The sequence below is a fragment of the Seriola lalandi genome, unplaced genomic scaffold, assembly GCF_002814215.2.
Source record: "Seriola lalandi dorsalis isolate HSWRI2012SDOR001 ecotype SW California unplaced genomic scaffold, Sedor1 jcf7180002054981, whole genome shotgun sequence".
Taxonomy (NCBI): Eukaryota; Metazoa; Chordata; class Actinopteri; order Carangiformes; family Carangidae; genus Seriola; species Seriola lalandi.
In genome coordinates, this window is record NW_019525661.1 from 632,767 (window position 1) to 645,517 (window position 12,751).

General features: G+C 37.8%; 1 protein-coding gene and 3 non-coding genes across 4 annotated transcripts; 2 read left to right on the plus strand and 2 right to left on the minus strand.

Annotated features, from left to right (window-relative positions):
- Positions 1–810: 810 nt before the first annotated feature.
- Positions 811–884, minus strand: trnan-guu (transfer RNA asparagine (anticodon GUU)). Its single transcript has one exon. It is a non-coding gene; the product is annotated as a tRNA-Asn (tRNA).
- A 626-nt stretch (positions 885–1,510) lies between these two features.
- trnav-aac (transfer RNA valine (anticodon AAC)) lies at positions 1,511–1,583 on the minus strand. Its single transcript has one exon. It is a non-coding gene; the product is annotated as a tRNA-Val (tRNA).
- A 113-nt stretch (positions 1,584–1,696) lies between these two features.
- On the plus strand, positions 1,697–1,768 carry trnag-ucc (transfer RNA glycine (anticodon UCC)). Its single transcript has one exon. It is a non-coding gene; the product is annotated as a tRNA-Gly (tRNA).
- Positions 1,769–6,475: 4,707 nt separating this feature from the next.
- Positions 6,476–12,373, plus strand: rab36 (RAB36, member RAS oncogene family). The gene is made up of 11 exons (XM_023398224.2): positions 6,476–6,574; positions 7,306–7,386; positions 9,618–9,709; positions 9,816–9,890; positions 10,087–10,188; positions 10,299–10,363; positions 10,480–10,531; positions 10,931–11,012; positions 11,098–11,188; positions 11,303–11,416; positions 11,504–12,373. Exons 1-11 carry the CDS (start codon positions 6,476–6,478, stop codon positions 11,563–11,565), a joined length of 915 nt encoding a protein of 304 aa, XP_023253992.2. The 3' UTR covers positions 11,566–12,373.
- Positions 12,374–12,751: the final 378 nt, after the last annotated feature.

Here is a 12,751-nt window from a genome sequence, read left to right on the forward strand (position 1 = left end):
GCTGCATTGATTTTGACCCTTAAAATTTTTTTTTTTTTTTTTTTTTTTATTGTCGCAAATGCACCACCACCACATCTCTCCACCTTCACAGCACAGCCTGCGTGATGATGAGCGCAACAGCGGGGGGAGGGGAGGAGAGGGGAGGGAGGGAGTGGGGTGGTTGGGGGATCCTATTACTCGCGAGAGTAACATTAGACAGGGAGGAGCTGTTAAACAAAGTGGAACAGCGGGAGAGCTGGGTGAAGGTGCAGGAGAGAGAGATGAGCCTGGGTGCAAACTTTGCCACTGACTCTACAGCCCCATCTAGCTGATCTTTATATGTTTATTTATTATTTTTATTTATTTAATGTTATTGTTTTATTTATTTTTTACTTTTTACATGTTCAACTGGTTAGAGTTGAAGTAACATTTATTTTTCACAAACCAAAGGTATTTATTTTTCTTGACATTGTATATGGCTGAGATATATATCGTAAAAGTTCAATGGTAGCGATAAAAGCCATTTTCAACTGGCCAGCAAATAAATAGGTTTTGAAAGTAAAATCTGCTGTCAACTGCTCATATGGTCATTTGTGTATGCCCCCCACCACCACCACCACCACCACACACACACACACACACACACACACACAAACACACACACAAACACACAAAACCCGGAGAGCATGCCCCCCACTGCTGAAAAAAATCCTAGAGGAAACACTGACATGCCTTTCACAGTATTATCAATGAATATTCAGGTCATATTCAAGGATCTCGGGTCTTTTCTTTTTTTTTTTTTACTAATAAGAAGATATTAAAAAAATCACTCGTCCCTGGGTGGGCTCGAACCACCAACCTTTCGGTTAACAGCCGAACGCGCTAACCGATTGCGCCACAGAGACGGCCACGCCTTCACATTGTAACCATGCACGTCAGAAGGATGTGTGAACTATAACTCTGTAAAACAAGATTATATCCAGAGGGAACTCAGGAGAATGAAACGGAGTCAGCGGGGTCTGGGGAAGCCTTAAAACCATATTGAGCTACGAGGAACCCAACTCCCAGACTGTGGGGGACAAGTGGTGGGCGAATGACCTGAATCTCTTATTCAATAGATTTGATCAGTCATCTGCCCCCTGTCTCGTCATCTCCACCACGGTCTGAGCCCCCTGTGAGCTGCCCCAACCCCACTTCACACATCACTCAGTTCACAGTCACTCTACACATCCTTTACATTCCTGGTTCTGCCCTTCCCCCTCATCCACAACCTCCAGCACACAGACACCCCGCTCCACCCTGTCCCTCACAACAAACCAAATGAGAAGGGAACTCACAAGGATCAAGGCAAGAAAGGCTGCTTGTCCAAATGGCATCAGCTCACGGCTCCCCAAGTCCTGCACAGACCAACTGTGAGCCTGAAGCTGGGGAAGTTGCTGCATGGTACAAGAATGGGGAAACAGATCATAAAAGTCAACCAATTAAAAGTGGTTTGATAAAGACATCTGGAAAAAAAAAAAATATCAGTCAGTGTTTCCACCCGGTTTCGAACCGGGGACCTTTCGCGTGTTAGGCGAACGTGATAACCACTACACTATGGAAACTTTGAACTCATGATTTTCATATCAACTTACACAAAGTGTCCATGGCCATATGAACAACCTTTAGTTCTGTATTACATCATTATTATGACCAGTATTTGTTCCTCCCAACATAAGCGTTGGTGGTATAGTGGTTAGCATAGCTGCCTTCCAAGCAGTTGACCCGGGTTCGATTCCCGGCCAACGCAAACCCTTTTAATCTGATCACTAACTGTAAGGTTTTTCAGCCTTTTCTTAACTGCACAAGCTCTCATCCTCTGCTTAAAAGCAAAAAATTATATTAGTATGACAGATGCAGATTACATTCAACCACAGGCCAATGAATTGGTCACCCAGCTGCATCTAGTCTGCTTACATTATTACATTGCATTACTGCTCTTCTCACAGAAACGTACAGCTTTTTAATACTCTACACATATTTCTATTATTGCTTGGGGTATAAATAAACTCGATTTGGGAAAATAAATAAATTGCAATTTTTTTTTTTTTTTTACCAATATTGCAATTTAATAGGCCATTATTTTTTTAAGTTCCTTATCTTCTGTATTATTCAACATACACAAGCAATAAATCATTCTATATAATGACTAACACAATATTAGATAGATTACACATTAACTGTTCTTTTGTGCTGATACAGGTTAATAGTGTTGGCCCGTGACAAAGCAACAGTAGCAACGCCTGTACTGCGTAATACCTAACGTTGAGCAGCATCTTCTTTTTTAAAGCCAAAATAGTTCCACACAACCGACGTACTGCTCCTATTTGACACTAAAGTTTCCGCAGTGCCAGGTTCTGTCAAGCCATAGGCCATTATACAATAGGTGAAAGTGTAGCGTGCCAAGTTGTTACTCCCTCTTTTAGCCAACTTTTCTACTCTCGCTTGCATGTCATGTGACCAGAGTTTAATCGCAGCCTTTGCGGTTAGAAAATCGCGTTTGATCATATCGAGATATTATCGCAAAAATTAGTAATGTTCAGCCCTCCTGTGCAGTAGATGCAAGTGTATCCTATCGGCACTGGTGTAAATACACCTGGGTGAATCTGCAAATTTTCAGCCCTTTTCCTGCTGTAACGTCTTTTCCGAGACACTGCAGACACACCTGTCACCTGTCCAGCACAGTGCTGTTAAACCACGAACACTGTGGCTACACTGTGCAAGGAGATCAAACCCAGCAAACACAAAACGTATTTTCAACGTTGATTTCCGGTTCAAAACAGGTTGATATAAAGTTTAAACGTTTTTCAACCTCTTTTCAACGCAGTTACAAAATCAACGTGTCACAAAACACATATTTGTTTAATTTCGGTTGATAATTATGTCAGTTGTAGCTCATAAAAGAGATTGTATTGTTTAGATTGACGTTTTTTCTCTTAATGAGGGAGGTGAAAATACGTCTTTAACAAAACTTAATTTCAACGCATTTAATGTTTAATAAAATATCATAAATATGGACCTATATGGGCTTTGTGCTGTTAACAGAAAGCTTCGATTGTGGTCAATGATGATATTTCAATGAATTTATGTGAAATTACAGTATGTTGTTTACTGCCGTAACGCGCATGCACAAGCACTTGGCTCGAGCAACCGTGGCCGTAACAAGTTAGAGCCCACGGCGAACGAGCGTCACTACTGAACTGCATTTTGGTAAGTGCATGTACTACTGTACAGTATTTCTATGCTCCAACAAGAAATTATGACACCATTTGTTACATTTTATGCTGTTCACGATGCGGGCGAGGCCGCTCGTTCGGGCATGCTAAATTAGCAGTAAGGTTAGCATGCTAGCTTGTGACGTTTGCATGCTGCGGCCTTGACAAAACTTTCTGCCAGACTACTTTAAGGTGTGTGTTTTTAATGATAGCTTGCTACTGCATGTAATTTCATAATTGGACTGTCGATGTAGCCTTTTAAATTTAATATTGAGGCCATTTTCAGACAGATTAAAGGTAATTTCTGCTTATAATGAAGTTTGCCCTTATTACTGAGCAGTTGCACAGTGAAATCCTTGCATTTTTTAAATTTAATGTTCTTCCCTTAATAATTTAGATGCTGTCATAAGGTTCAATCCAAGTGCCACAGAGGCAGACATTGACAGCTCCATAGGAGACCACCTGAAACAGGCGCCAGGGAGAAGTGGTGGTGGTGGTTTCTGAACTATTTATTTCCTTGTATATTTTTTGTTTGTTCCAACAACACACTATACGACATTACACACAAACAATTTTTTTTCATTTTTTGAAAGTTGAAAGTTTGAAATAAAAGTGTATTTTGAAAGCTTTATCTGCCTTTTTCCTTGGGTAAAGAGGGACACAACATTTAATATACACATTACAATACCCCATTTTTTATATTTTAACAGTGCATGACAATTAAAATGTATTTCTGCATTAAAAAATGTCATACATAATCGGAACATGACGTTGAAAAGACGTGGTTTAGACGTCAGCATGGTGAACTATTTTACAGTTAGCATTTTTACGTTGAATAGACGTTTTAAAAACGACTATGTTCAAAAGTGGTTCAAAATCGGTTGAAAAGTGATAGTTTTTTTTTACTGGCTATATGTAGACGTTTAATGAACGTTTACATTTAGACCATGTTTAACCGTATTTTGCAATACTGGCTTTCAAATGGGAAATTTTGACGAAGTATACCAATTATGATCCACCATAACAATGTCTGCACACTATAAGCAGAAACTTTTCAATACAAAATTTCCTGGTTAAATATAGTTTTATTGTGAACATTGAATAGACGTCTACAAATAACCAGTAAAAAAAAAACTTTCACTTTTGAACCAATTTTGAACGTCTTTTCAACGGTAAGCATAGACGTTTTTTAATAATCTTTTCAACCAAAAATGCTTGCTGAGAAGAGTGAATGCAGCCCTTAAATTAGTTAGTAAAACACACAATAACTTATTTCTAATATTTTACTTAAAATTTGAGAGAATTCTAATTCGGAGGTATAGATTTGCTAGTTTAGTTGGTTAAATTGGCAAAAGTTGGGTTACTACATGACTCCGCTTAATTAGTTTATCAATCAAACTTCATAACATTATGGTAACCATCGGTCGGCTAGCTAGCATGGCGCATTAATCTTAGCTGAGGTCTGCAAGGCTCGGTGATCATTAGCTAGCTAATGTTATTACAGCACATTACCTTTGTTCGCTTTAATCCCAAATTCGCAAATGTCCAGACACTCAAACTGGCGGAAACTTTTCTCAGTACATCTTCTTCTGAGTTAATACTAATTTACACCGTCTGGAGTCACTTTAAACGAAGGTTATTCTTCTATTTCTTCAAGTACTTCTATCGATTTTCTTGTACTGCTAACCGCGCCGCTCGCCCCCTCCCAGAATTTCCTTCACAGACACATGACCCAGATGCGTTCAGGTACTTTTTAATTAAATCACCTATTTGTGTTCCACCGTTGTTTTTTTCTCTTTTTGTGTATCATAAAACTGAAGGTCAAATATAAATAATTCTGTCTTCTGTATCACATATGCCCGTCGACTTTGTCACTGGTCAGGTACGTTAACTATCTAAGCAGATTGCTTAGCTAGTGCGTTGCGAGTGTAAAGGTGAAAAAAGCAGTGTGGGATCATGGAAATCATTCATATACTACACATTTTGTAATGATACCACTGATTACAAAAAAGATCAAATTTAATATTTTATAAGGTAAAAAATATATTATACGTTGTAACGTCATTTTAAGATGTTCAGAAATTATTTGAAATTAGAAAACCACATATAAATAGATCATAGTCGCGTTAGTTAGTTTTTTAATGTGGAAAAAATGTATAACTTCAAGTTGAAAGACAGGTAGTTCATTTAAAAAGAAAAAGGAACTTGGATTTTTATGGAAGATTTCTGAACTGGATAAATTTAACTGGAACTTTCATTTTGTTGTATAACATAAACCTCAGACTGACATTATTGTTAGTGTTATAGTCTAAACTGACATTTACACTATAACACCACCAGGTGGTGCAATTAGTCCACCTTTATTCTCCATCGTGGCTGACTATAGTAAACTTGGAACAGATGAACAACTTCAAAATAAATGAATACAAAATAATTGAAAATGAATTTAAAGTAAAACTGGGAGGGAGTTGAAGAGAGTAAAGCTGGTTAAATTTGGTATTTTAAACACATCAACACAGGTGCAATGCAGCTATGTAAGTAGGCTACTTTTACTCACTTATTCTTCCCCTCAACTTGGTCCTTTTAATTTCACTACCATGCCATCTGTTTTCAATGCATATCCATTTGTTTCAGGTACAATATTTATATTTTAAATCATGAGTCATTTAAAATAATTCTGCTGACACTCATTTCTATTGAGTGTCTCATTGGTTTTCAGACAGAATCGTGTGCATGACTAAATTATAGACAGAAACAGCCTCATGAGGCTCTACAAGAGTAGCTGGGAGTATTGCAAACTAAACTGCCCCACAGTGTAAACAGTAGTTCAGTCACCTTCACATTGTCCATTGCAACCATAAAATACTCCTTACACACGAATTCATCAGTAATAATGATCCTATAATAGATAACACTCGAAGGACACGTTGTGAATCCTTTTGATATTTACTCCAGTAAAGGATCTAAATTCTGCTTCCACCACTGTAGGTTACTATACTGAAATATAGTAAAAATACAGAAGAGGACACACTGAGTGTTATATCTTTATGCTGAGAATATAAGATAAAAGTAGAAGCAGTATTAATTATGCTGATGTAACATTTGATGAATTAAGTGTAAGTTTATTTACATTTTTTTTGGATTTCTTGAAAGTTACATGTTTTCTGCCTGCCTGCCTGCCTGGCGTGTGTTTAACAACGTCCAATAGAAGTCCAATTATCACGTGACACGGGCGATATAGTATGGTTGCCATAGTAACGAGCTGCTCATCAGACAACGTCCGGGCTCATAACTGCAGCAAGGGTCTTAGCCGGAGAAACCCGGGGGATACTTCGTCTGTGGTGAGTACAGGTCGGTCACAGTGTTGGTGATTTTACTGCAGTGTAACGTAGTGTCTTTGTGAAGAGAATAAAAGCTCACATGTGTGAATTAATAGGTGGTGGAGTTGGTTCTGTGTCGCCGTATCGCTTACAGCGTCACTGTAAAGAAAACCTGGCGAGACTTCCGTTCAGGATCTTCACCTTAAAATAGTTGTTTACGAGCCTCACGTCGATTAATATATAAGATAGGCTTATGGAGATTTTGTGCCAGGGGGAGAAAATAAAAAATACAATCTGTACAAAGCACATTAGGAGTAATATAGAATGTGATAGAAGTGTGAAAATATAATTTCATAATTTGATTCAACTTTTGTCAACTCTTATTTTGAAGGCAAAGAGACCTAGATTTCGGCCTTGTACTTGAAAACTTCACCATGCTGCAGCAGCATTAGCGTCTTTTTAAAAGAGCCTGTGTATCTGTGTTTTTAATGTCCCAACCACAATTCAACACTCACACAGTGAAAGGTTTCTGATTAGATGTTGTGCCACTAGTGAACTATCAACCAGCTGTGTCTATCTGAGAAGATAATGAAGTTAAATGAGAATAAGATTGTGGATTCTGATGCTGTAAAATAAGGTATTTTGTTCAGAGAACATGTGACTGTTATAAAAATGCCCACATACATTGCAGGAAGGCGTTGAATTAGACTAAATTATACAAACGCTAGCTGCTGTTACACATTCCCTCTCAGGTCATCATGGATAACAGGAATGGGATGATGCCGTTCCCACCACCCATCAGCAGAGACAGGGCCATCTGTGAATTCCCAAAGGTACAGCCTTTTTTTCTGTCATTATACTGTGGTGACAATGGTTACTGTTAGATCACTGTAGTTAAAATAGCAGGGGCTGCAGTCCAGAGGAAGTTAAATGTATTAGAAAAGTGTGACTTCTACCAAACTCTCTCAGAATGTTAAATCAGATCACAGCACTCAGGGTAGTTATGTGCTGCTGCAGTCAGGTACACAATCAAAGCCTCTGTCAGTATGCCCTGCTGCCCACTCAATGTTCTTCAAGTGCTACACCAAGGGACTTTATTTAGACAGGATTCTAACATGTTTTCTATCTTTGGCCTCTAATGGGGTCAGTTAACAGGTTCTCAGAGTAACTGTCTAACCAATATTAGAGAAAACATGCCAGAAATTTTGGAATATTCCAAAAATATCTTAAGTCATGTTATTTAGATTCAGTCTCTGAAATGGTCATGAATGTAGTTAAATATGTAAGACTTTAAAAATGGCTTCTTGTTTTGCTGTTCTTCTGCTGCAGAGTTAAAGGAGCTATTTGCAAGTTTTGCCATTGCTACATAGCCAACGTTAACAGCTGTTTACTGACCAGTCTTCAGCCATTGTTGTGTTTACAATACAAGAGGTTGTAATACATCCTCTGAGTAGCTACTTCTGGTTGCTACACTGACTCTGTATCGGAAAGTGATGAGACGAACTAGCTGGCTAGCATGCTAACTTCATTAGACGAATAGTCAGCGATAGAGACAGAAGCAAAACAAAAGTTAAGATTGTTGTGCTTTCCACCGCTGGAAACAGCTGGTGTTGAGTGAAGAAATTAAGATTGATGCTGAACTAGCAACTGGTAGGTAAACACTTGTTGATGCTAAAGTTGACTAGCAATAGCAAAAACTATTGTAACTAATATCTCCTTTAAATCAGTCTTACAATCAGGTTTAGCTGGATTAACTGATCATCTTCCATTTTAACTGGCATGTAAAATGTCATTAAGTTTGAAATAATAGATGCTGAATATTGCAAGTAAAATGTGTTAATGCTAGGCCAAAGTGAAGCAATGCCTGCCTCTATTTTTTGGGTGACATAAAAATACACCCACACTAATGCGATTCTGGGTTTGAAAACCAAAGTGAAAGTTGTTTGTTCGATGTTGCAGTGCCAAAGTGACCAGTTTAATAGCTCTCTAACCCAGACATCTTAAGTCGGTTTTTTATAATATAGATCTGAATTAACCCAATTTATTCCAATCCAGTTACAGTAACATTTGCATATATGAAAATAAAACAGATGACTTGGGAAAGAATTCTCTATGCATAGCATCAAACAATATCCACCAAGACACTTGTTGACTACCTGTACATTAATGCAGCAGCAGTACATTTCAGGATAAATTGCATATATAACTGATATATTTTAGAATGGCAGTGTCTGTGGCCATGTCCAGACCTGTTATTAACAACCATCTCAGGTGTCTTATTGGCTAAAAACAACAACACATACCTGTTTATTTGCATAAAAAAGCGGGTAAGTGAGATCTGATCACAGGTGGTCACTGGAGACACATTTATCCAGATGTGAACTGACAAACTTAGAGCTGGACACTAGTGGTTGGATCACTGAAGACACATGTTAATACCATGTCTGAACAGGGCTTATATGTCTATGATTTAGTCCACATCTTAGATCTAGACTGAAATGACTTAACAACTATTGAATGGATTGCCATTAAATTTAAACAGACTTTCATGGTCCCCAGAAGATAAATCTTCCTGACTCTGGGTTAGGGTTAGCACCACCTTGAAGTTGACATAATTGGAATTCAGTGCCATGAAATTTGGTATGAACATTCATGTCCCCCTTAAGATGAACTGTTATGCCTTTGGTGATCCTTTCACTTTTTTATCTAGTGCCATCATCAGATCAAGCTTTTAGTTTCGCCAGCACTTTAGTTTACAACTAAATAATCTGCAAAGCTAGTGAAATTCCCTCAGTTTCAACTGTACTTTCAGTTTGATGTAAATTAGTAAATATTAGCATAATAACCATCAGACTTAGATGGTAAACATACCTGCCTAACATCTGCATTGTCATCGTGAGCATGTTGGTATCCTGACATTGGCATTTAGCTCAAAGCACTGCTGTGCCTACAGTAAGTACAGCATCACAGAGATGCTAGCATGGCTGTGGACCTTGTATTGTTATAACATGTATTCACAGTAACAACTGTTAATGTCAGTTGTATATGATCCTGTTGTTTTCAGTGTTACACACCTGAGGCCTCTCTGCAGCTAAAGAAGGACTGGGACAATCAGGCAAGAGAAGCCTGTAATGACAGAGCAGCCAGGCATCAGCCGTGAGTGTCCTGTTCTGGGTTGAAGCGACATTCTTTGTTTTGCTTGAACATCGCATTTAAATCAGGTCTCCCTCAATGATGAAAAAAATAATTGTGTTCTTTAAAGGTGGGACCGACAGAAAATGTCAAAAGTGGTGGTTGTTGGTGACCTCAATGTGGGGAAGACCTGCCTCATTAATAGGTACTTCATCCATTAAGACAGAACCTACAGTATATATCTGATGTAGAGAACACAACACTACAAACAATCATAATAAAACCGCATGTAAAAAGTCTTTGTCTTTAAGATCTGTTGGTACTGACTGATCTAGGGACTGTTGCAGTTCTGAACACCATGAGCAAAAAGAAAACACCTTGACTTGTTTTTGCCTTTGAAGGTTTTGTAAGAATGTATTTGAAAGAGACTACAAGGCCACCATTGGAGTAGACTTTGAGATCGAGAGGTTTGAAATATCTGGAGTCCCTTTCTCCCTTCAGATGTGAGTAGTTTGAATTTAAATAAATAATCCTGCTTGTACAGGATGTGACCTTAAGAGTGCTTTGTGTTTTTGACATCCATGTTGATCTGTAATTGCACTTTTTTTTATAGCTGGGATACTGCTGGGCAGGAAAAATTCAAGTGCATTGCATCTGCATACTACAGAGGAGCTCAGGGTAGGAAGCTGCTGTCATAAGTCATTTTTAAAAAGAAAAGATTGTATGTTGATGTTAGGTGAAAGCATTTCACATTTGAGCTTAGTTAAACTACATATATTGTTCATGTTTTCCAGTCATCATCACAGTCTTTGACATGGCAGACATTAAGTCCCTGGATCACACACGGTAAGTATAGTTATATACCTAACATTTTGAAGCAGGTATAACCAATACTATTAACCAACTAGTGCCTAGTAATATTTTTTTTTACCAGCTGAAATCAGTACACCTCAGTGGGCTGTGGTTCTAGCACCTGGAGCTGTTTTCATCCAAAAAGCTGTGACTGACCCTTTGTACAGCATCTATCCAGAATGTAAACAGCAGACAGACAAAGACTGGCTCTTGAACATAGTGGATTATGTAGCAGCTAAAGAGACAGATATTTTTCTCAGAAGCTGGTTTAGAACAGAAACTAATAGTAGATTGAATATTGGACTTATATTAAATAAAGTGGCCAGAAACGCAACTCCAAATGAATTTTTTCACTTTATGATAATTTGAGGATTTATTGTTTTGTTTTCATAGCCAGTGGTTGCAGGAGGCCATGAGTGAAAATGAGAATGACTCCTGTTTCATCTTCTTGGTTGGCACTAAGAACGACCTGCTGGTGAGTATGTTTTTAATGATATGTATATTTTACAAATTTTCACAGACACATTTTTCTTCTAGCACCCAATTGCCTTGTTCTAAAGCCCACAGAGGAAAGAGAGAGGACAGAAAGAGATGCCATTAAAATAGCAACAGAAATGAATGCAGAGTTTTGGGCTGTTTCATCTAAAACAGGTAAAAACCAAGAGCACACACTAATCAGTTGACGCTGTACTTAAGAAAACATAAATACAATGCATCCAAGAAAAGCAGAAAGCCACTGTAACAAATCATCTTTCTTATTTTTAGGGGAAAATATTGAGGGGTTTTTCTTCAGGGTGGCAGCTCTGGCCTTTGAGAGGTGCATCCTGAAGGACCTGGAGGGCGGGGCCCCTGCAAGCATCGGACGAGGAGATAGTATCAGTAAGTAATGGCTGAACTCCTAACAAGCAGAGATGATAATGATAATGAACGTCTTCTACAAATACAGAACAATGTTTGTTTTGACAGAATCGGATCATGCCAAACTGGAGGAGGCCACATCCCAAGAAATGAAGAGAAACTGCTGCTGATAAAAAGAGGAACTGGGAGCTGTAGAGGAGAACAGAGCCAGACAGGCTGTGTTCTGATGGATCATGTTCCACTGGACTGAAATATGCCTTAGGACACGTTCCATTACGTTCCTTAATTCATTAGACAGCTATTCTGACATTTGCAGAGGGTTCAACCAGTATGTGCTCTTGAAAGTCAATCATTATTGGACTGAAGCCATCAATAATGGATTATTTTTGCTGATACTAAATCTTATGAATTTGACAATTTTCATAGCACAAATGTCCAAAAAAGTATTTAGGGGAACCAAATTTTTAAACCTAGAGAAACCCAGTATAAAATCATGCTATGATAATAACTAATATTTGAGTCTGATCAGCACATCTCATTACAACCAGCTTAGTTTGTGGTCTTCTCATGTTGTATTATTGGTCAGTTTCTGTAAAATAAAAATTCCATGGTGTCCATCATTTCAGAGGTGGATAGTGGTGCCAGGACCAGATAGTCCTTGTGAAACTTCCTTTTTTAACTACTGTAATAGTGTTTGTTACTACAGTATTGTTGTGGAATATTTGATTATGGGCTCTACACTGATAAAAGCTTAATGAAAGTTTAGAGGTGGGAATTTGGGAGCAGGTAAACCAAATGTGTATGTTTACTTTCAAGTAATAAAAGTGTAAATGAGTCTGCTATTAACTCAATGCATATAATAGTCACATTATGATGTAATATCTTGATGTAATGGAGCAATAGCTGAGAAAGCAGTTGTGCATTTATGAGACCAGTATTTTTGTTAAAGCCTACTATTATTTAATAAAATAGTTTATCAACTTACTGAGCTGTTGATGTCTGGCTATGCAAAACTCACAAAATCATAATAGCCTACCTAATGTATCCCTTACTGATGAGGGCTTTCTTATCTACTAAAAACATGCAACATGTACCAAGGTTTGGCTTTATTTGATGCAGTGGTCCAGATGTCTAATATCTTTATATACTTTATTTAAATTTGAAAATGTACAAACAATCAGACATATCAGTTTTTAAATAAAATAAACAACAGAAGAAAAATAATTAAAACAAATAAACAAATACAGATATAAATAAAGACAAATATAGGCCTGTCATTTAAGTGACAGGTTTCTTCAGACAAGGATTTCAGAATAGAAATTAACTGCTGACATGGACTTCCTGTTTGTTAGAAAC